General features: G+C 36.6%; 1 protein-coding gene across 1 annotated transcript in view; it reads left to right on the top strand.

Annotated features, from left to right (window-relative positions):
- The first annotated feature begins 1995 nt into the window (after positions 1–1995).
- The window catches only part of LOC122137105 (deleted in malignant brain tumors 1 protein-like), a 130088-nt gene continuing 106401 nt past the window's right edge, over positions 1996–25682 (top strand). Inside the window, exons 1-5 of the mRNA XM_042722588.1 lie at positions 1996–2694; positions 2820–2946; positions 10945–11106; positions 11235–11552; positions 13075–13392. Coding sequence (XP_042578522.1) covers positions 11049–11106; positions 11235–11552; positions 13075–13392 — 694 coding nt within the window. The 5' untranslated portion in view covers positions 1996–2694; positions 2820–2946; positions 10945–11048. The remainder of the gene's footprint in view (positions 2695–2819; positions 2947–10944; positions 11107–11234; positions 11553–13074; positions 13393–25682) is intronic.

Below are 25682 nucleotides of genomic sequence, written 5' to 3' on the forward strand. Positions count from 1 at the left end.
CCTTCTGTTTTTATGAAAGTTTAAATGCTTTCATCAACAACAAATTTCGGAGTATTTGTATTTTAGTATTTGGCCTTTTATTTTGATCTCAATGCTCTTCAATTAATAAACAAAATATACCATCCATTCATCATGTCACAAAAATATATTTTTAAAAGAACGGTTAGAAGAAAAATGAAATTATGCAAAATTTTACAAATGTTTAAGAAAGCACTTTTAGGCAGTTCAGCTTTTGACAGCATTTTATAGCTAAATATAATAATAAAATATAGATCTAAAGCATCATATTTTTTTTCACAAACTTAACTCAAGTAAAACCAATTTAAAATTGTTTATAAACGAATATGACTTGGGAAAGGACATATATTTTTTTGCATTCAACCTAAACTCAACTCAAGTATAAACAACATTTTAAAAAAACTGCATATTTATTGTGTATGGTCTCATTTGAACTCTAAATGCAGTTTCTCATTTTCAAAAAATAATGAAAATTTGTGCTGAGCTTGAATCTTTGCACAATAGCTGCATTAAGATTTAGGTTGTGCTGATGTTCTAGTTTTTCTCAACTCTAAACAGCCTATTTGGTGTGTAGGTCTATGAATTATTCTAACTGGGCATTGATATTTTAGGGGAATAGGGGAGCTTTGTCGCTGAGCTTGAGGAAGGGTGGCTTGAACAGCAATATCTCTTTTTGTCAGGGGATAGGGGTGATATAAGACACAGGTTGAGGCAGGACCTTTCTTGGGGGGGGGTTTTTTATTTTTTTTTTCTCTTCAGGGGAGGGGGGGGGGAACATTTTTCTATCGGGTCAAACCTGATTGTCCCTGCCCCGCCGCCCCTTGGTACTTCTCAGGCGCTTATATGATTTTCAGAGCCCTCCTCCTCTCGCTGAGCTTTGTCTTTCAAGAATTTTCTACAACAGACACACATAATAAAACTGCATCAATCATTTGCCAAAGAATGTAAAGGATGATTTAAATGTGTGTTGGTTTACATGACATAAACGAGTCTTCCTTAATGACCATCACAAAGAAGATTGATTAGAAAACTGAAAAATGTACAACAATTCCATCATACTGATGGCTTCAAGAAGTGCATTTGTCAATTTTTATTTCCTCACCTCTTGCACGTTCCTCCTTTATCCTTTTCATATTCTTTGCTTAGTATCTCTGTGATACGATGATATTTTCTCTGCTTCCTTCGGATGAATGGAGTCTTATGGGAGCTGATGACACAAATCAGAAATGTGGCTTAGTGTGTGTGTGTGTGTATATATATTTCTTTTACTATCTGTTACTGTCTCTGTCAGTCTCTGCTGGTTCATCATCTGAATCAGAGACGGTAGTTTGGTCAGTCGTTATGTTTTACACATTAAACTCAAGGTAAATCCAACACTGTTTTTAGTTTTAGTTCATCACCTGCTTCTGTCTCTTCATCTAAGTGTTCAGACTCTCTTTACATCTTTCTTCTTTTTTCTTCTTCTTCATCTAGTCGGTACAGATGTCTCAGATGCTCGGGATATTCCGCCTCTAACTGGATTGGTGATGGTTGCATTTTCTTCCTCTTTTCTGAGAAGACACTTGGTATAATTCATGTTTTATCTTCTCCTTCCTTGTGAAGGCAAATCCCTGACCTGAGAAAGAATGAGAGGGAATGAGATTCAAACAGTAACACACCTACATTTATTCCTAGTTAATATTTGTTGTATATTTTGGTCGATGACATGACGCTCTTTTTTTCTGGATCTATTACGTTGATCAAAATATGTTGTGGCAATTTAAAAGAAAAATACATAAGTAACTTTTTTTGTATAACATGATATTAACGTTTTTCAAAAATGTAACCAGCGTTTAAAGCAAGGATACATATCTAAGAACTAAGCACGTGCGTTTTACAGATTTTTCTCATTTCAGACGTCTTTATTTGTCACTGACCATTATGTCAGATTTGTTTATTCAGTGTTAACTTTCTACATCTAAAATATATTTTCTGAAAAACTGGCTATGTTTAAAGTGGACTAACGTTACTCACCTTCTTTTAAACTGCCATCAAAAACTTTGTTCTCCGGCACCCATTTTCTTTTCTTTTTGTCGTTGTGTGTTAAACCACCATGTGCACATTTGCTATTGAAGTATTTTCCTTTAATCCGAACTTTAGTTTTTGCGTTTTGTTTTAAAGGTCCCATGTTTCACGTTAACATTTACTCATTTGTGAACAAAACGGTTGTTTGTTTCTCGCATACAGACGCAAAGTAATGACGTAAGGATGATCCCAAGGCATTACTATTCAAGATAAACACCATTTGTGTGAGGGCAACATATTCGTTTCGCCATTCAACAGAACGCACGCTGGTACACTCAACATGGCCGCGCAGTCGGTCGCTCAGAGGAATCATATCCTGATTCGACTACTTATGTCTTAAATACTGTGTCAACAGCTGCTGCTCAGCCTGCTCTCACTAAATATTCTCTCTTTTCTGTGTCCGTGAACAATGGCATTTAATGACATATCCGTCGACACTTTAAAAAAAAATAAATGAACTTAAGCGCTTTCTCTCCATATCATTAATTATCTCAAATGCGCACACTGTGGACTTTTACACGCGTAATGTTTGGAGCACGTTTGTGTGTGTGAGTCCAGATGACGTGCTGTGTGCTGTCAGCTCCACACAAGACCGCATGAGGGCGATAGAAGGTAAAATGCTCTCAATCTGATTTGCATATATATATGTGTGTGTGTGTGTGTGTGTGTGTGTGTGTGTGTATATATATTTAAAACAAAAGGAAAACACTACTTTTGGTTTCTGCAATGCCTCAAAGAAGTTGGTGGACATATCAGCCCTGCTGAGGGCAGCGAAAGCCCACTGTTTACCAGCTCTGGGGGTCTGTATGCAGCTGGAAGATCTGATGCAGAATCTGAGACTGATGACTGGAGACACTACAGCAGGACAATATTTTCAGAGATTATAGATTATTATAGCTCCAGTGAAGTAAGGTGAGTAACGCACATCAAATAACTAGCTCATTTGGCGGGTTATGATTAATAAATTATGACCGTATGCACACTCAATTCTATTCGCGGCACCCCACAGCTGTAGTCTGCCATTAAGTTTTCTAAAATACAACGATTTGGGACCGATGTCTGTACATTCTGACTTCACCCCAGTCTACAAGACTGTGTATTGTGCATTTTAATAACAGGTTTGTTTTGTACTATCTGTAAGACCTGTGACAATTGCAAAACTCAATACTTCAGTAGTAAGGACTGATATTCAGGACTTGTCAGCCAGTACCACTACAGCCTTGCAAAGACTTTGCTTTGAAGACCTTTTAATGAACTAACTTCCACATTTCAACATACCTCTGACTTCTAAGGGGTGTTTTTATTTGTGACTACTCCTAACAGCCTAGAATTCTATCAGTAGAACATCACATTTTTCTTTTCTGTTTGCAGGAAGAAAAAATCATGTTGATGGAGGAGGTAACATCTTCAAGACAAAACCTTAGACCTGATGCAACATCATCCAATGTCACAATCACCCTTCAGGAGGTACACAAGCAAAAGCTAAATTGAACATTGTCAATTATCAATTCCTATTTTATAAAATTTTTCCTGCATACATTTTATCTTTAATGTGTAGGCACTTGAAGACCAGTGCCCAATATGCATAGGAACATTTCCAGTGTCAGAAGTAGACCTGCCATGCCAGCTTTTGTGGAGACAGATAATGGTAATAGTGACTCACACTGAAGTAGCAGTGACCCCCTCCACTGGAACGTGATTTGTACCGAGGGGGCCTGGGGTCTAGACATTGCTTAGGGTCCACAAAGTGTTAAAGCCACCCCTGACCAGTCGGCTCTGGTGGTCAGACTTTGCAGCTGTTTTGAACGTGCTGAAAAATCGGGAACATTTTACAGGAACAGCTCCATTTAGGGTCAGAACACTAAAAACCCAGACTGTTCCTGGAGAACGGGGAGGTCTGGTAATCCTACTTTAAAGGCTGTTATTATACAACTGAATGAAAATACCAGAAACATCACTCTCACTGCTACAGTGTATTTACATTATTCTGTCTCTGAGTTGTAGAATATATTATAGCAGTAGACAAAAAAGTAAAAAGAATGTGCTGTGAAATGAGCTCTACATGAATGAAATTAGATTTGTAGCATTCTCTAGAACAGTGGTTTTCAAGCCTGTCCTGGAGGCACCCCTGCCCTGCACATTTTGCATGTCTCTCTCATCTAACACACCTGATTCAATTCATCAGCTCATCAGTAGAGACTGCGAGACCTGATTTGGGTGTGTCTTATAAGGGAGACATACAAAATGTGCGGCGTACGGGTGCCTCCAGGACAGGTTTGAAAACCACTGCTCTAGAAAGGTTTTTTTTTTTTTTTTTTCACAAAGAAAGTTCAGCAGGGAAAAGTTCCCTCATGTGGAGACACAAGGACAACAGGCCCATTTGATTTTCATGCAAATCGTTTCTGAAGATTTTTTCATAAATTGTTTTTTAAACTTTTCAAAAGTTTCTTAAATAACAGATATACAGAGTGACCGTGCTGAACACCACTGTATGTGTGTGACAAGGCCAGTGCATTAAAACTGTTCAGTTTAATAATTGTTCTATATTAATGCACTGTCACTCGCACACACAGATCTGAGATCGCGCAGTGCAAAAAGCAACATTCAGAAGCTCATAAACTTGTTGTCAGCGCTGCCACGCGACTTTTATTAATCGATACTGAATCGCTGCATTATATTTCTCAGCAAGGATGGGGTAAAATCGCTGTTTTTAAGTAACTAAACTCAGCTTCATTGTTTGTAGAGAGAGACGCAGACAATTTACGCATCTCTCTCTCTCTCTCTGTTGACATGTATAAATAGTATGCTCTCATTTGTATTTTTGTTTTTTTCTATTTGGGACAGCCAATCCAGTCACACTGTGAGATGTCATGTGACCTAATCAGTGACTGAATGAATGCACGTGTTTTTTCTGTTTTAATAAAAATGCGCCAGTCAGAGCGACTGCGCGGTTGGTAAAGACGTATCTTCTCGTCTGTTATTTGTGTGTGTATATATAGGATATTGTGCTATGATTTCAGATTCACAATCCTGTAACAGTTCACAGTACCTTCAACTTAAATATCATTAAACAATTTCTTTATTTGTAGACCAGTGAACTTTTATATTTTTCTAAAAATTGTTGATAAATAACTTCACATAAACACCCACAAACAGCATCTCTGATAAAATTTTTGGAAAAGTATGTTCACTTTATGTCCTGCAGACAGGGTTTCTGGTAGTCAGGAATACTGTGGTCATGATCAGACAGGCAGATATAATATAGACAGAGTTCAGATATGGCCTCTGTGGCATCAAAGGAGGGTCCGTCACCTTGGAAGCCAGTCCTAAACACCTTGAGACAGCACTAGTAGATTCTGGTATGGCAGCCATGATGATGGTGGTCTCTGGGATGGCGTTCCCACTCCGTGACTCCCACAGTAAAGGCAGAGCCTGCAATGCCAGGTTGATACAATATTCCAGAGTCCACTCAGAGTCCCACGATCACATGAGCAAGGCAAACGACTCAGATAGCCCACTCAGAAAAAATTGGGAGGCATTCCTCCTGCATATCAGTCAAGTGTGTCAGCTCGGTGAAGTCCTGCATGTAGTTCTCGATCAGCCGTACAATTTGAGTTATTTTTAATTCTTTTTTTATTCAAAAGACACAAGAGAAAGAATATAATCCAATCAAGAACAGGAACATAACAGGGACAATGAACACAAACAGGGAACGTGTTACAAAAACACACAGCAAACAAACTGTAAACAAATTTAGAACAAATATATAAAGCAGACAGGTTGTTTAATTTGTTCTCTTGTATTCTCACATTTCTGTGATTATTTTAAAGAACCGATCCTTGAGGAACACGACGGAGGATAGTGACAGAGCGAGATTAGTGTTTGATAATGCACACAAATTATTGCCTGTCTGAGAGACATGAAGTTAACCGAAGGACATTAACAGTGATACCAATAACAGACAGATGAGAAAGGAGTACTGAATGTCAAACGCTGCACTCAGATCCAGGAGAACCAAGAGACTTACGACACCAGTGTCAGAGACCAGGAGAAAGTCATTTACTCTTACAAGAGCAGTCTCAGTACTGTGAGAAACTCAAAAACCAGACTGATATTGTTCAAGCAGGTTTATCCAAGAGAGACTGCAACTGTGTGACAGCTTTTCAAATACCTTAGCTATAAACAAAAGATTGCAAACTGGTTTAAAGTTACTCAGGTTAGCAAAAAGACTTGGGTTCCTAAGTACTGGAGCTATTTTTAAACCTAGTGGAACATAACCAGTATCAAGGGATCTGTTTATCATATGGGTGATAGTTGAGAGTAGGCAAGAAGTTTTTGAGTAAGTGAGATGAAATTGGGCCAAGCTGACAGGAAGAGGAGTTAGATTTATTAATCAGCTGTTCAACCTCAGATGTATTAGTAGGTAAAAAGGTTGAGAACGGGTGGACAGACTGAGAAGAAGAAAAATGTGGAGGAGCAGATGGGGAAAAAGCTTGGTAGATGACACCAGTTTTATTGGAAAAATTACCGAAAAGTTTTCCAAAGGTCAATAGAGGCATTTATTGTATAAGATTATGGTTTGAGAAGTTTGTTAATCTCAGAGAAAAGAGTCTTGTGTTTACACTGCTTTATTATTAACACTGGAAAGGTAGAGCATGCAGTGTTGAGTGCTTCTTTATATTTCAGTACCTCGTCTGAATAAGTCACATGCAGCATGAGCATGAAGGTAAGGTTATAATCCTTCAAGACGCCTACCCTTAGATTTCATAACTCTGAGTTCTGGGGTGAACCATGAGGATAAATTATCTGAAGAGACAAAAGTAAAATAACCAAAAACTTTCCACAAAGTAAATTACAAATGTTTATAATGTTACTAAAGAAGCTATATGTATATATATATCACAACACTATAAAAATACACAGACTTAAATAAATTACCAGAAAAAATGGGAAATTCTTTTACAGGTGAGAATGTATTGGTTTGTGTTTTCATTAAATATTACAGGTTTAAACTGTTGTAGCTTTTTTAAACTAATTAAAAAAATAATAGGATGACATAAGTTCTTTTACTTTTACCAAATAGCCCAAATCTAAATTATCGGGTCAATGTTTTCATAAAAAAAGTACTGACAAGTACTACTAATACTAATAATAATTATTATTAATTACTAAATATTATTATTATTCAATTAATTAATCATGACAACACATTTATATGTTTACACATTTATATGTGCATTACTTCCATCTTGTGGATGAATTATGTAGTGCAACTAATGGTTCTGAATCTAAATATATAATTGTTCTGAATACTTAGACTATTTAACTTTTATCTTAAATCTAATGACTATTAAAGTTTTTAAGTGTCATTATTTATCCAGAACACTTCTAATGTCTCCAATAAGACAAAAATGCTCTGAGATATGAATGCAACCCAACAGAGGCTCTTTCTGAGTCAGTGAGCGCTCCTCTGAGGAGAACAGCATCCTTTGTGTCCTGTACGTAAACCCTTTTAATCAATGGTTTCTGATTATTTTTTATTAATCTGTGGTTCTCTGGTGTCCAAACAAATATGTGGCCAGGTCATGTTATTCTCTCTTTCTTTTTGTGCTGATGAAAAAAAAGTTGGTTTTCAGACTGTTTTTAAAACCTGATAAAATGAAAGCTCATTTAAATTCAGATCATGAAAAGAATACACTCTTGATTTCTGTATGAGTGAGTGTTTCTGATGAGTAAATATTAAGCACACTAATTTCCAAAAAAGTAAAGTGATGATAATACTTTATATGGCATTTATTGTATATACAGTACCATGGTACACACAGTAAATGTTTTCCAGAGCTGGGTAGTAATGTAATCAGATTCCAAAAATCAAGTACTCATAATTAGAGTACATTACATTTTAGAAATGCTCATAATCAGATTACAGTTACTTTTGGTAACACTTTATTTTACGGTTACATCTATTAGTTGATTATTAGCATGTATATTACTAGAATATTAGCCATGTATTAGTGCTAATTAAGCACATATTAATGCCTTTCTCTACATCCCTAATCCTACCCAATACCTAAACTTAACAACTACCTTATTCACTATTAATTAGCAGAAAATTAAGAATTTATTGAGAGAAAAGTCATAGTTATTAGTAATAAGCAACTAATAGATGTAACCATAAAATAAAGTTTTACCGTTACTTTTTATTGATTACATTATTACATATTATTCACACAATGGCAGTAAATTTTTCATAATTTATTGATTCTCCCAAATTCATCTTTTTCTCTCTCTCTCTTTTAAAATGTACTCTCTAAAAATCCTACTTTGTGTCATACATTTAGTTTTAACTATATTCACAATAAATAATCATCAAAAAAATATTAAAAAAATCTTTCAAACAACCATGCTTCTGAATTTGGGTGATAAAAGCACCTCTCAAGAAATGAGATCATGTATGACACAAATAATTATGCAAGTTACTAAATACTGGTGATGTCTAGCTGTGAAACACTATACAGTCGTCATCACTTCCAGAAGGACCTTAACTGCTGAATTGAGAAATCTGACCTGAAAGACTTTGGCTGTGGACAAAACAAATAAAATATTTCTGTTTTTAGTGTTTAAGCGTTCAAATTTATTTGACATTTTTATGATTTAAATAATTATTAACTTTTTAATCAACTCACAAACCCACTGCAGTTCTTACATTAAGCCCAGTTTGGGAATCTCTGAATTAATGTCATTTTTAATGCATTGTATGATGATGGCATCAAATATTTTTAAATATATTTTCATTCTATTTGCTTTTTTTTATATATCAATATGGTACGTTTAATGTTAAGTTTAAAACAAGTTATTTAAAAAGTAGTCAGAATACATTACCTAAAATGAATTACCCTACTAACTACAGTTTTCATCATGTAATCTGTAATCAGTAATGGTCTACAAGTAATAATTGATGACAGACCATTGAATTATTAGAAAATAATCTACACCTGAGATGGTGATGCGGCCACAATGTGAAGTGCTTTTTTGTATTTTTAGTCTTTAAAAAAAACACCCAAATATAATTATACAAAGAAAAATCACGTAATACATTCTGAATAATTCAAGTATTAATTTTACTCCAAAATAATTGAAAGGACAATCCCAAAACAAGTGACTTATAGTTTTATGCAAAGATTGACAAAAAGAGCAGGATGTGTTAATGGTGTTTTTACATTTTTGTAAGTAATGCTTAACAGGGTCAAATCTGTGAATAATTTTGTGAGATATTTCTTTAACTTTATTCATTAGGAAAAAAAAACTGAGGGATTGACCACACATGTGGCCAGTTAATATCATCATAAATATTATTTCAATAGCAAATTGCGGAAGGAATTGAGCTAATATTGTCCAAAAAAGAATCTGACTTTATAATGACACTTTTGCATTGAGAAACAAATACCAACCAGTGAACTCAACAGAAATCATTGAGCCATTATTATTGTTTCTAAAGAGCAGACAAATTTCCAAAGAGACTGAAAGCTATATTAAATTCATTCCTGGATACTGTAAATTAGTATTTCAAAACAAAATCTGAGTCACTGAATAAATGATTGTTATCAGATAACTGGGTTCAGTTAAAGTGCTTCTCAAAACTCCTCCTCTGTTCTCCAGCCGTGACCTGAAACTAATCTAATAAATAAATATATCTACAAAAAATGTAAAACAACAAATATTAAGTCTTTCTATATTTCCTTAAATATGTATAATTGCATTTTACATTTTTTTGATTTATTTATACACTTATTTATTTTCACTTTTATTTATGTATGTATTTGTCAACATTTATATATTTTCACATTTATTAAAATGTGACATAAATACATATATAAATATATATATATATATATATATATATATATATATAATAAATATGGAAATAATATATATATATAAATAATACATAAATATGGAAATAAATGTATAAATAAATAAATGATGAAAAATAAATGTTGAAAAATACAATTATACATAAAGAATGGAAAATAAAAGTCTGATTTTTTCACATTTTATTTATTTATTTATTTATTTTATTTTTATATTTATATACTCACTTATTTATTATTTTGGGAACTTTGGCATTCCACATAATAAAGGCTGTCCTGTAATACTTTCACTGGTGAGAAGTTCCTCATGCAGCAACACAGAGACAAGACCCTCGTCTGCTCCTCTTTACAATAAGAAGTGTTTTGCTGCCATCTGCTGGACAAATGCAGCAGCGCAGTATTAAACACATGATTACTGCTGTTATTTTATTCTCAAAGTTATACCTAATGAAAATAGATAATATTTAATTTAATAAAAACTCATCAAAAGTAATATTATGCATAATTTATCCAGAAACAGTGAGATTAAAATGTTCTATTCATTAAAAATAGTCATGAGAAATTGGTTCTAGTAAGTTTGTGTATTTATTAAAATTATTCATGAGAAATTAGTTCTAGTTAGTTTGTGTAAGTGTTTGAAGTGTTCAGACTTACAGAAGTCAGTGATCAGAGCTTGTATCTGCTGTGTTCAGGTTCAGGTTTGATGCTGAATATAAGCTGCAGTGTTTCTGTATCAATCTGCTTTAAGTTTAGTGTGACTTTATCTCCACACTGACTTCTGACTGACACGAGTCTGTCCTCAGTGAAGTGTCTCTTCACGCTGGAGGAGGAGTCCCGCTCATCAGCGCTCACACTTTATTGATATATATGGAGAAAAATCAAAATCCTGCTTTCTGATTTGTCACTGATTGTGTTTGATGATTTCCTCTGTTGTGTCTAATAAGGTAACAGTGAGTGTCATTGGCAGCTGTGAGTCTCTCTCTCTCTTTAGGGGGCTGACAGGAGCCAGTTTCTTCAGTGTGTTTGAGGAGCAGACGAGAAACTTGTGCTGAGTTCTGAGTTGATGAAGTAGTGTGTGTCGAGCTGAAGGAGAAGATGGAGAACTGTCTGATGCTGATGTTTCTGTGTTATATGGTAAAACTCATCACCTCTGGTAGGTACATACTCAGAGTCAAGAGGTAATCTATTTAAATGAAAATAAGAAATAATTTACATGTAATGTTACACTTTTTTACATACTATGTTTGGTATGTTCACTAATTGTCTCTCTCTCATGTGTAGACAGTGTGAGTGTGAGGCTGGTGAATGGTGACAATCCCTGTGCTGGTCGAGTGGAGGTTTATAATGGTGGTCAGTGGGGAACAGTGTGTCATTATGACTGGGATATTGCTGATGCTGAAGTGGTGTGTAGAGAGCTGGACTGTGGGAAGGCTGTAAAAGCAACATATGATGCTCACTTTGGACAAGGATCAGGACCAATTTCAATGGGTTTTGTAGATTGTAGTGGATCAGAGACTGCACTGAAAGACTGCAGGTCAAACAGGCAGAATACACAGCAGTACTGTTCTCATGATTTCGATGCTGGTGTCATCTGTTCAGGTAAGCTGCTCCAAACCTCAGTCTGTTATTTCATCTCTCTTTCATAATTCACACTCAATCAATAACATATTTATGCTGGTGTTTACAAACATCACTATCAATCTCATGAAACAGGCAGTCTCTGTTTAATTTTGTTCATAATAATATATTCATCTTAATTCCTTATGTTAAAATAAACTATGATGAAGAGAATCACCATTAAATGTCATGTCTTTTGTATATTCAGACAGTCTGATCTAACAATCTTATTTACGTTGTTTATTTAATGAAGATTATCAAATTACAGACGAAAGATAAAATTACATATACTACGGTGAGCGGGAGGGACATGTTTCGTAGTTTTGTCGTGGTCATGAGATCATTTTGTCGAGATTAACGTCATTCTTATGTTTACGAGTTTAATGTGTAAACAACTCTGTGTGACCATCGCAACCTGGGATTATCAGAGATTGATAAAACACTTTTCTCCATCCCATAGTCTTATAAATCCGTTAACTGATTGTGTCTTTTTATTTAATATTTGTATTTTATTATTATTATATAAATGCAATATAATAATATTATTACATTAACTGGTTAGGGCTATATTTTTATATTTATTGCTCTTTATGCTTATTTCCCCTTTCAGTTCTTGCTTTACCTATTTAAAGTTCTGTATAATTGTATTATTATGCTACCATATATTTTGCAAAATGTCTGACAATTATAGCCTACCATTAAGTTTTGACTTTATGATTGTATTTATGCCCGTATGTGACAATTAATGAGCTTGTTGTGTTTTCATTTACAAATGAAATACGCAAATGATTCATTCATCAATGAAAATGTATAATTATAGTCTATTAATTAGCCAGGAAAAAAATGAAATGTATGTTAAATTCAACCTTTAAACTGCAATTCCCATAAGTCATAGAGCATAGACCTAATCAAAGCTTTATTGGTATGTCAGGCATTTACAGTGGGCTATTATTTACAAAACTGTTCAGAACGTAAAGTAAAACATATTTAATAAAAAATTAAATAAAATACATATAAAAATGTTTTCTTGTAGGCCTATTTTATTTTATGTACTTATGTACTATTACTAATTGAAATACAAGACTGGGATGATAAAAATGTTTTCTTCTACGCCTATTATATTTTATGTACTTTATTAGTTTATATAACATTTATTCATGATAAACTTAATTTGAATGCTGTCTACATCGCGCGCACAGACTACAGTCCAGTAGCCAAGACCTGTGGATAAATATAATAATTAAATAATGTAATAATTTCTTAATTCAAAATAAAATATTAATAAATCCATCTCTTTCACACACTGGTTTGTTTACGCATTAATCTCGTGGCCAAAAAAAAACTAAGTGATCCGAACATGTTTCCTCCTGGTCAATTAACAACACATAATTAAAATCAAAATAAGTGAATTAAATTTAAAAATGTCAAAATTTAATGCCAGTTTTCTCTAGTCCTCCAGCTGAGTAGAGATGTTTAATTAATAATCTGTCTTTATAATTCAAAGACTCAGAGCAAAGACTTCGACTTGTGGACGGGCTTCACCTGTGCTCTGGGAGAGTGGAGATGTTTCGTGCAGAAGGATGGGGTTCAGTGTGTGACGCTGTCTTTGACCAGCAGGACGCAGAGGTTGTGTGTAGAGAGCTGGGACTGTGGGCTCCTGTACAGGTGCTGGGAGCAGCTGCTTTTGGTAAAGGGAAAGGCCGTGTTTGGTCAGAAGAGATTCAGTGCAGAGGAAATGAATCTCAGATAGACGTCTGTTCACGATCATCTTCACAGAAGAACAGCTGTTCTCATGACAATGATGTGGGAGTGATCTGTTCTGGTTGAGTATTAACATTTTCCATCTCTTTAGATCAGGGGTCGGCAACCTTTTCGGCATGTTACATTTAAGTAACTAAACTCCGTTTCATTAGGCGCAGATAATTTACACATCTCTCTCTCTCTCTCTCTCTCTCTCTCTCTCTCTCTCTCTCTCAAAATGGCCATATTTGGGGAAAACGTATCTATTGTAAAACATATCGTTAAAAGTTGACTAATATAAAATGACTTGCAGCTTCATCTTACCTCGCTCTCTTTAACGTTAAACTGACGCTTCGCGCTCTGCTTCTGTGAACAGTAAACCCCGCCTACTTTGATTTGATTGGCCATCTCAGTCATTTTGACATTGACGAGCTGTTAGACCGCAGAGACTTTGATCTGAAGCGCCTAGTATTTGCAGCGGTGGCGCGCGTCTGTAGACTAGCGCAAGTTAATTCTCACACTTTAATAGTATTTATAGCCTGGGGTGCACATACGTTTTTCAGCCTGGTTCATAGTGTGACCCATCAAATATAACTATAAAACTATATAAAATAAATTAATAATAGTGACAATATTATTGCACTCTATTGCGTTTTTTTTGAAAATTTATATATATACACCGGCGGCGCCAGGGGGGGTCTGGGGGGGTCTTCAAGCCCCTGCCAAAAAAAACGCCTTGACCCCCATTTGACCCCCCCACCCCACCTTCCTGATTACAAATAATATATATATATAATATATATTATCGATATATATTATATATATATCCGGGATAAAGATTAAAAATGATTCTCTTCTAAACTACGCAGAACAATAATAATAATTAATTCTATTCAGACATTATGCGTACACTGAACCGAGAACCGTTTCTGTCAGGGAGCGTTAGCGGTTCGAGAACACCGAGCGCGCTGATGATACTGTGCCTGCGAGAGGATTCAGCCTGAAGCAGACTGGAAAACACAGCGCGTCTTGAACCGAACTAGGTCTTTTTGCGTGATGATATGACAACGTTCTGCTGATAATGGTATGAGCGCGGCTAAAACGCAGGCTTTGGAATGAAAGGGCAGTCATGCCAATGGCATTAAGTCGAGCGGGCAAAAAGAACCGATAGGTGAACCACGTTTTTTTTTCAATTGGGGTTGTGAACGAACTGTCGAAAAGAAAACCGAGCTTACACTACTGATCACGAAACCGATGCACCTGCAACCGGTTTTTGAATCGGAGGAACGTGGTCAATTCTTTCGTTATCTGGCTCGGCTGGTGTTCAAAACTTCAGTTCTCTTCTTCACAGCCAGTTCAGTCAGTGTCTGCTTGAGTAAAATGAATTACTCCGGGATATTGGTCAGTTTGAACTCAGATGGGAGTGTACAGCCACGTAAAAAAGGTTAAAAGCGCTTAAGTAAATTGTGGATCTAATCAGTGGCGTAGTTGATGGGGGGGATGGGGGGTAGGTAACCCCCCCAATATTCAAATCCATCATTTAAAACCCACTCAATATTTCAACATGAAATCACAGTAGATCCATAATATGTAGAAAGAAATCATTTAGTTGTAACAACAAGTTTGTTCCTAATCAAATATGAGTTTTGTCATAATAAATCATACAAAAAATACTCCCCTTCCATTGATACGATTGGTAACGCCACAAACCAATGCAGTGCGCTACTTTCCCCGAAAAACGCCGACAACGTTGGGTGGTGTTTGAATGGGAGAGCACACGGGAACGTTAGCGCCACAAAAATGAGGAGAAGCGCAGCCACAGCGAACTATATTTAACTAGAGGGTAAGAAGAGCGCTGCAACCATACAATACTTACATAAAGCATGTATGAAAAGAGGTCGCATTGGTAGAAAATATGTGTAATAGTAAGTACACACCACATATAATAGCTAAGTACCACACCAAAACATTTTAGCTAGCTACTCCATTGCACATGTATTTAGCTATAACTATAACAAGGTTACCAAAGCCAGCTGTCTGTTTTTGCTAGTATGTTTCAATAGTGTTCTGTAATATCAATGACCAAAAGTATTCACGTCGGTGTTTGTTTCCTTCCCTAAATTAATCTGGACTGTTGACACGAATTGGGTATGAAATGAACACGATGTGAGTGGCTAACTCATTAAAACAGTGAAACGCTTCCGCTAACTGGCGGTTTCAACTGAATTTATTTCTGGTAGCATAATCTAGACTATGTTAGAATTTTATGAAGATGATTATACACAAATTCCATAAACGGTATGAGGTGCTATAATCTCTAACATGTTGGTATGATAAGATCGAGGGAAATATAGCAGCAGGGTAGAACAATGCAGCAGAGGGGAGAGGAGGAGCAGGGTCAGGGGAAGAAGCATGCCATTCAATCAATAAAGGGAATAGGAACAGTCTAGACAGGTGTTCAAAGAAGCCGATTGTTTCCCTTTTAAGAAAAAAATAAAGCCATTAAGGGTGGAATGTACAATTCTTAAAATAAATAGGAAACAGTATAGACAGTTGTTCATCTCTCATATGTGTGTCCCTTAACAAAAGATAATGTATGCATATTAGGTGGAGTAAAATCTTTATAAATAAAGTCTAGATTGTGCTTCCTAGAGTCATATTGGATAGATTGATAGGATAGATAGATAGATAGAAAAAAATTGTAGATATCCAATAACATAGATAGAAGAAGATAGATAGATAGAAAGATAGATAGAATAAGAGGGTAGGAAAAAAATAGTTCAACCCCCCAATGTTTCAATACACAAAAAATAAAAATAAAAATAATGAAAAAACAAAAATAACAGGCAAACGATACACGTTCAATTTGGTGAACTGTTCAAACAAAATCTACCGCCCTGGGATTAGGGCTTATGATTCGTCTCGCGAAACCATTTGGCTGTGACGATTCATTACAATTGGACCGAATGGTTCAAGAGAATCCGGAATAAGTCGTAGTTTTGCTATTTTTCGACCAAAATGGATGTTCGATGCTGAGACAAAAATCATTCTAACGGCCCGGAAGAGAAGGACAAGCTGAATAAAGTCGTTAGTTTTGCTAGATTTGGGACCAAATGTACCTCCGATGCTCAAAAAAGGCTAACGGACCCTCTGAGTTCACATGGACTACCTTGAAGATGTTTTTTATCCCTTTTGGACGTGACAGTATACGTAATCATTTCAATGGAGGGACAGAAAGCTCCGGGACTAAATATAAAATATCTTATACTGTGTTCTGACAGCTGAACGGAGTCTCACGGGTGGAACGTAAATGAGGGTGAGTATTAATGACATTAATTTTCAGGTGTTGGGGTGGACTACCCTTTAAAGTTTGAGCATCTTGTTTGCAACCCAACTGCAATTGATTAATTAATTAAAAAGTAGTTGATATATGCTGTGTTTTGTTTTTGTGGTTTAGTAGCCGTAATATGCAGTTACTAGCGTATTCCACTGTATTTTTTGTGGTTTCATGAGACCCCCCTTGAAATGACCAGGACCCCCAATTGCCCCCCCCCAATCAAAATTGTCTGGAGCCGCCACTGATATATAATATATATACTATATATATATATATATCTATAAATAAAATAAACGTGGATAATGTTTTTATTTTAAATAAAAAAGTGAATATTAAATACAAATAAAAAATTATTGTATTAGTAAACGTAAAATTAAAAGGCTACGATTTTTATTATTATTATTTTTAATTCGGGACTTTCATCCATTTGCAAACTGAAAAAATCAGCAAGCTTTTATTTTGGCGGTGTTTAGCGTTGATGACTGTAAACCGTTATTGAACGAAAATTAACATAAATCCTTATTTAATTAAAAAAGCACAGCTTTTATTTGTACATGTGAAAAAAAAAGTAGTAGCGGGTTAGCCTAGTTTTATGCTTTCAGTTTGAAAAGAATCTTATACAGTCCGGTTTGCCGATCTTTAAAACGGGTACTTGGGCATTAACAGCTGCCAAACCATGTCGGTTACGCAAACGCACGCTCCGGGAACTGTACACAGCGCATTTATTATTTTGGTCGAGAATGCGGATCCAAATTATGTGCACTTCTGTGCCATAGGTTGCCGACCATTCGTTAGATAAAATTACATAATCATACTAATAATATATAAGTATAAAATACAAAAAACTATTACTTGCTCGTGTATGATTCAATTATCTTGACACTAGTTGCATACTGTTTGAAAGAGGGTGTCAGTTGTTTGTCCAGGTTACAACTGATCTCAGGCTGGTAAATGGTTCAGACACTGTTTTCTGGAAGAGTGGAAGCTTCAGTTCCCCAAGAGAGTGGGGCACAGTGTGTGATGCACATGCTGGGATATGAGAGCTGCCAGTGTCCTCTGTAGACAGCTGAATTGTTGGGGATTTGCTGTGTCTGTTGTGGGATCAGACTGGTTTGGAGAGGCGAAGTGTTGAAACACCCGGGATGATGTGTTTGATTGTGTCGGGAATGAAACAAAACTCTCAGAATGTTCATCTCTTCATGGAGTCGAGCTGAATGTTCTCCCAGACGAGATGTTGGAGTCATCTGCTCTGGTGAGCACATTCACACCACACTGAAATCATGGGTTTCAGAATAAAACTACACATTTCAACAAATGTAGTATATTTTAGATAAATATTGAATGACAAATAAATAATCTCTCCAGACAGTAAAGCTCATCTGAGGAACTGCAGCTCTTCACAAACTCTCAACTGCAGCTCCACACAACAGCTGTCAGTGAAGAACTTTGGTGAGAAAAGATTCTTCAGTTGTTATTTCTTCAAGTTTTTTTGATGAGCAATAATGGTGTTTTTCCTGGCTCTGAATATCAGGTCGGGTCCATCAGGATGGTGGGTTCTTCTGGGGGAGACTGTGCAGGGAGGCTGGATGGTTTTTCACAGTGGCTCATGGGGGACACCAGTGTGTGTGACTCCTGGGATATTAAAGATGCCCATGTGGTGTGCAGACAGCTGCAGTGTGGAGGTGGCCCTCAGTAAACCAGCAGGTACCAGCATGGTTTGGTCCTGGTTCTCTGGACCCATATGCGCTGGATGAGGTGGAGTGTGAGGGGAATGAGACGTCCCTGTGGAGCTGCCTTCGGCCCAGGGCTGGGGAAAAACATGACTGTCAACACAAGGAGGATGTAGCAGTCGGTGTGCTCAGGTAAACTAAATAATACTACATTTTCAAACATTTCCAAACTACTCACAACTACACAACACAACACAAAACAACAAAAAACATAATACTAATCTAAATCCAAAAACAAAAAAAAAAAAAAAAAAAAAACACTGATACTGAAAACTCAAACTAATCTCTAATGAGTTGGTTCTTTTTAGTAAATCAGAGACAAAAAGCTTACAACTAACTTTGAGACTTAAAATGTGCTGTAGTTACAGACTGGATGATTATATGACAAAGGGTAGCTAAAAATATGCCTTTTGCATTTGGTCAATATAAGTATTTTATATATATTAATAAATGAAGTTTATTAAGTCTATTTTATTTTTTGTACATAAAAAATCATTAATGGAATTAATGGAACTTAAGGAACAGGTCATCCTTTTCTAACTAGAAATTAAAAAGAAAATAAAAAACGCATACAATCAATGAAACACTGTCATTCTGATACAGCATACGTTTATTCTACATACATTTCAAAGAGATCAGGTTAGAGAGCAGTTAAAGTGAAGGGCTGTGAAGGGGAATGTGGAGGTTTTGCTACAATGATCCTGGGGAATGTGGTTACAACCAGATGGGACAGAGACACAGCGAGTCTGTATCTGTCAAGAGCTGAACTGTGGAAGATCTGGCAGTTGAACCAGTAATTCAAGAGGGACGTGAAGTCTCCTAATTGGCTTGATAACCTTACATGTCGGACAACATGACTCCACTTTATGTCACGTGTCCATCTTCACCCTGGGGACAGCATGACTGTGATAATGATGAAGTCGCCAATATCATTCTGCTCAAGTGAGATGGATATTAACTGATTTAAGATGGTTTAAAAAAGACGTTTTGTTGTTTTAATATGATTATTTTGTGTCTTTTCATATTTTGTTGCATTCAGGGGTAAATGAAATTTTAACATGTTTTAATCTCAGAAGATCAGACACATGAGTCTCCTCAGAGTCTTCTGACATGTTCTACCTCACAATCTCCATACAAGAGACAGTGTTCAAGTAAGTTCATTATGATTTTTTTTTGTTGTTGTTGTTGTTGTTGTTGTTGTTGTGAATGTTGCTAAAGCTGAACACTGTCCCTTTAAGTAATGTACCCTTTGTTGCCACGTCAATTCTTAACATATAGTGCCTTCCAACAACCACAACGAGGTCAGTCATTCCCTTTCACGACATCCCTGGCTCAGTTTCATTGTGTGTTTTGTAGTGCATGTTGCTAAACGCTGCTCAGTTGTACTGTTGATGGAGGTGTGTTTTCGGGTTCATGTTCCTCTCAGACCTGAGTGGAGATAAGGGAGGTGCTGGGAGGACCTGGAGGTGACTCATGACGCTGTGTGGGGCTCGCGTCTCTGTGATGATGGGGGCCCTAGTGGGCCGTCAGCGATGACTCCATCGGGTGGTCTCGCTGCAGGCCGCTGGGTTGTGGAGCAGCCACTGACGGCCGTGATGGGGATCGTCATCTTTGGTGCTGGTGAGGGTGTTGTGGGGCCTGAACCCACGCGTCGAGTGCCAGAGGGAATGAGATTTCACCTGTGGGACTGTCCTCTCTCCCTTCGAAAATTTTTATTTTTTTTTTGACCACACTGACTGCTCCCACAAAAAGAGCACGCTTACAATCACCTGTGTAGGTCACCCACTTTTTTTGGATCATTTCAGTGATTGTATTTGTTTTAATAGCAATCAATTGCCATGATTGTTAATGTGTTTCCCCGCCGTGTATGAAAGGACCCTTGCCTCGAGAGTTGTCAGTGTCCACTACTCACTGCCACAACAACACCATAAGCTTTCCTCCAGTTCTCCTTCCAGTGCCACTCCAACATCAGTCTCTCCTCCACAAAATCCTCCGCAGCGGTCTCGTCTCCGGCCCCCCAGTGCTTGTGATTGTTCTGGTAGTTGTGCTCTTACTGCTGTTAGTGCCACTGCTTATACTGCTTCAGGCAGCGACAGAGGTGAGAGGAGTAGGTCGGAGTGCGGCGCGAGAGCACGTCATATTGTTGCTGTCTTATTCAGTGTGTGAGGGGGGTCAGTGGCCCGTGTGTTGTTGAACTGACAGCAGGGGTTGTCTGTCTACCACTCACAGCTTCTCTCTAAGGAGGAGACCACAGGACGATGTCTGAGGCGCGTTATGAGGAGATTCAGCACAGACACAATCCACTTCACTCAGAGGGGTGAGACATGAGCCATCAATCTCATTTAATAGCATTAATAAGAGTCTGTCAGACAGTTGATGTTCATCTATTATTAGTCCTGTTAAACTCCTGCTTCAACCACAGAATTCCTGACAGAAAACCACAGAGCTTCAGGTGCATGTTTATATATGTGCACACGTTATGTGTGTGTGTGTGTGTGTGTGTGTGTGTGTGTGTGTGTCAGTGCGTTAGTTCTGTGAGTATTTTTTAAAAGATTGTCATAAGGAGGTGTTCAAGAAATTAATATTTGAGTAGGTGCAGGTGTGTGTCTATTTCTGGAAGGCAGTGAGGAATGGGTTCATGTGAGGATACTTGTGTGTTTACTAACAGGTTGAAAAAGGGATTTCTGCCTATAATGATTTTAACATGTGAAAAATTAATATTTGAGTTGTCTTCTTTTTCTACATGATGCAAAGGAACTGAGGAGTCCCCAGTCCTGTTTGTAATGATGAACATGTTTCTGACTGCTGCTGCTCTTCGTTAACAGGGAAGTCCTCATCTCTGAAGAACTGCATTCTGGGTCATGAAGATGCTGATGAGCTTCTCTCAGGTTCGCGAGAAATGATGCACATATTTATTCCACCCTTTTTAATACAGGAAGTGAACCCAATTATATTACATATTTGATTATTGACCCAAGTATTATTTAGATTCTGCGGTGTTTGCTTATGTGGTTAACAGTCTGTTCTCCTTTTTAGCAAAAGAGTTCAAGACTGCATATTGGTGATGATGGTCACAAGGGACCAGTGGCCTAAAAGGTCAGTGACAATTTTTAATTGATCACATAAGTCATTACCACATGTTGAATAAATTCTCATCCTCAGAATCTGCTAAAAAGATAATTATTTGCTTTGTGTTTATCCAAACATATTGTGTTGTGTGCAGAAGAGATGTTGAAGGACACACAACCGGGATCTATGATGTGTCCGTCACTGATGGACTGAACCCGATCGTGAGACAGGTGTCACTCTCTTTACTCTAATAAATACATATAATATACTTAAATTAAAAATATTACAGTATATTGAAGACAGATAGTTCAAAGTTGTTCTGAATGTATTGAATGTGTCTGTGATGAAATGTGTGAATTTGTAGAAGACACACCTGAGAGCTTACAGGGATGATGTCATGACTAGCTGACAGAACTCTGATATCAAAAAAGTTGTGTTTATGACACAATTTTTTAGATATTCCTCTAAAATCATTACAGACAGTATTTTAAATTAGTGTGTTAAATTTTTTTTTTTTTTTTTTTGCCTTATTTAATTTTGACTCATATTTTTTATGTGAGTGAACGCTATATTCAGAGAATTCACATGATGATGTCATTATTAATAGACCCAGCTCTCAGGGGATAACAATATATCAAGCTAAACTAAACTATTTATTTCTTTTATAATCATCCCTTTCGTATGTTTACATGAGATTTGTCATCTGTTCCTGTGTGTAATCAAGTCACTTAATGAGCAGGTCATAGGTTTTTCGAAAAAAATAATTTTTTTGCAGTTTTTTTAACATAATAGCTTCCTCCAATGTAAACCGTCTGCAAAGTTGATATCAAAAAAGTGCATGATAAATAAAGATATTGCTTGTGGCCCAAACGGACACTATACACTATGCCCCCTCACCACTATGTTCTTATGCACTATGTCCTTAACCATGTAGTGTATAATTTATATTAAGATGCAGTTATTTGGTCATTCATAATTGGATCGGATAGCCCCTTCCCCTTCGCCTCGTAATTAAAAGCTGTGACAGTTTGAGTGGATGAAAGTGTCCCAACATTCCACACGTTCCGATTTTCTTGGTTATTTAAGTGCATCATCCAGGTATTTAAAGTGCCACTTTTTTCTTTTTTGGAACGTTTCATTGTGACTGCACTACTCGACATTCATTCATACTAAAAACATCATAAGGATAGAAACATAGTTACCGATTTGTGGACGCACCTATTGTCGCTCCAACAGACAGAGTGCGACTCTGAATTGCGTTAACGAGTCCGTCATATTTTCGGATCTTCTGCCCTGTTTTACAGGTAGTTCATCACTAGGTAATAACATTTTCATAATCCCCCACCTGCTCGCGAAATCACGAACCTCCTGACCTGCCCACAAATAACACTGTTCTGCTAGTTAGTGTGTTTACATCATGTCGAGAAGACGCTGTGTTTCTGTCGCTGGTGAAAGCAAAGTTTTGTGTTTGTGTTTCAGTGTTGAAAGTATGATGATGTGAAGAATTAGTTGTTAAAATTATTATTTTTTCCACGAATACCACGGACAATACAATTCGAACCTTTTTGTTGTGTGCTCGTCATTTTACCGAGGACTGCGTTCTTCTCTATCTTGGCGAGTTCAACGTGGGATTTTGCTAGAACGCTTTGTCCATGCAAGGATAACACCCATGTCCCACATAAACGTGCACCTCAAATAAGTAATAATAATAATAATGGATGCAATAAAACTGCTGTCACATCACGTAATAGTAAACCACATACAAAGTTTTAGAGTTACCACTGGAGAAACGACGTCCTGATCAAGTCGTGCTTGCGATGGATTTTCCAGTTGAGCGCCTGCATCGTCATCATTCCCTCGGACGTCAGGTGTCTAATTGATAAAAGTGGGATATCGATGGTCATTTTTTTGTAATCTTATCATTTCTGACACGCATTGTATACACCCTCTGGAGCAAAAAAATATTTATGTTAATGGGAGTTTCATTTCTGACACGCATTGTATACAGAAAGACCAATCATAAAAGACTTGGCCAGCTGACCCAATCAGAGCAGAGTAGGCTTATGGAAGGGAGGGTTTTACAGAACTGCTGCTTTCAAACAAATCGTTTTTGGAAATCATTGAAACAAGTGATTCTTTATTATTAAATGTATATTCTGAGAAAATTACATGTGTTCTTCCTCACCTTAGATGCATCTATATTAGGACACTTTAAAATACCATATGACCTGCTCTTTAAGGGAAAAATATCCTTCAAAAGTGATAAAGGTGTTTTATAAACTGATATAGATGTGTTTATGACATTTCTTGATCAGAGAGAGTTCAGGAGGAGTTGATGAGGTCATGAGTGTCCCGTGAAATGTGACAAACCTGTTGGGTAAGTTATTATAACATTTTTTTGTTGTCATTATAATTAAAGATATTTAATATTTCATATTTTTTTAATATATTCTTTCCAGTTTTGTTAGACTTAAAATATTTATCCAATTACAGTATTTGACATGTTTTTAAGTTTTAGTTTATTTATTTATTTTATTTAATTTTTTTATAACAGATTACGATGATGTGGAGGAGGAGTCAAACAAGAAGAAGGGGGCCATTTGGCTGCAATGATCTTCATCCACTGCCTTGGTTCAACACATCTGATTGAGTAATATTGCTTTTGATATGCCAAATCTCAGGTTTTTATATTTTTTCCCCATGTTTTGTATTAAAACTGTCATGCTTATGTGAGATGTATTGTTTTTTGGCGTTGTTAATAAAAAAAATAAAAAATTCTGACAAATTTTTGTCTGTATTTCAATAAGAGATTTAACAACCCCTGAAGTCAAATGTCTGATCTTACTTTATAAACCACATCCACAAGTGGATAGTTGAAGACATATATCCTAAAATATAAGCCCAAACAACCATCATTTATGTAACCAGCCCTCAGCATCACAGCAGCAAGTACCCGTAGTTTTAAACGGAGTAAATGGTCCTATTTGGAACTACTGCCCTAATCCTGGCTTAGTCTAACTTTTTGGTGCTCTTTGTTTAGACCATCATAAAGTGTAGTAAAATCCACCTAAATTTAAAGCACATTTGATAAAATTAAATTGATTTTCAACTATATATTTTCTAGTAGAACTTATTATAATTTAATAACATTTATAGGCAAAAATCCAACTATTTTAATAAAAAGTTTCAGTAAGTCAGCAGTCAGTGATCAGAGCTTTGTATCTGCTGTGTTCAGGTTCAGGTTTGATGCTGAATATAAGCCTGCAGTGTTTTCTGTATCAATCTGCTTTAAGTTTAGTGTGAACTTTATCTCCACACTGAACTTCTGACTGACACAAGTCTGTCCTCCAGTGAGTGTCTCTTCTCTCACGCTGGAGGCAGGAGTCCCGCTCAATCTGCGCTGACACTCTATTAATTATATGAGGAAATCAAAACTGGCTTCTTTCTGATTGATGTCACCTGATTGTGTTTGATGATTTCCTCTGTTGTGTCTAATAAGTAACAGTGATGTCCACACCACCTGGCAGCTGGTGAGTCTCTCTCTCCTTTCGTGTGCCTGACATGGACTATTTCTTTCAGTGTGTTTGAGAGCATACGGAAACTTTGTGCTAACGAAGTCAAACAACGGTGTGAACGATCAAAGTAAGATGGAGGGATGCCTGAACACTCGTTTTACTCATCCCTAATTAATAAGATCTGCCAGACAGTTGATGTTCATCTATATTAGTCCTGTTAGAAACCTCCTGCTTCAAACCACCAGAATTTCCTGACAGCGAAAACCACACAGAGCTGCAGGTGCATGTTTTATATATGTGTGTGTGTGTGTGTGTGTTTGTGTGTGTGTGTGTCAGTGAAGTATCTCTTCCTGTGGAGTATTTTTGGGTGTCATAGGGAGGAATGGGTGTCACCGTGTGAGGATACTTGTGTGTTTGTTAAGCCAGGCCCAAAAGGGATTTCTGCCTATAATGCTTTTAAATGTGAATAAATTCATATTTGTGCTGTGTTTGTCTACATAATAATAAGGAAATTAGGATTTCCGTCTGTTTGTACTGATGACATGGTTCTGACGCTCTGCTCTCCTTTAGCGGGAGTGTCTCATCATATACTAAAACTTTTATCTTATTAAAAAAGTAAAAGCTTATATTATAATATTCAGCAATGCCAGGTCTCAAGACCTGCGAACAGCAACGTTTACATTTTGTTTTCAAAAATATTCCACATAACCCCAAATATATG

This window comes from Cyprinus carpio, chromosome B4, assembly GCF_018340385.1.
Source record: "Cyprinus carpio isolate SPL01 chromosome B4, ASM1834038v1, whole genome shotgun sequence".
NCBI classification, from domain to species: Eukaryota; Metazoa; Chordata; class Actinopteri; order Cypriniformes; family Cyprinidae; genus Cyprinus; species Cyprinus carpio.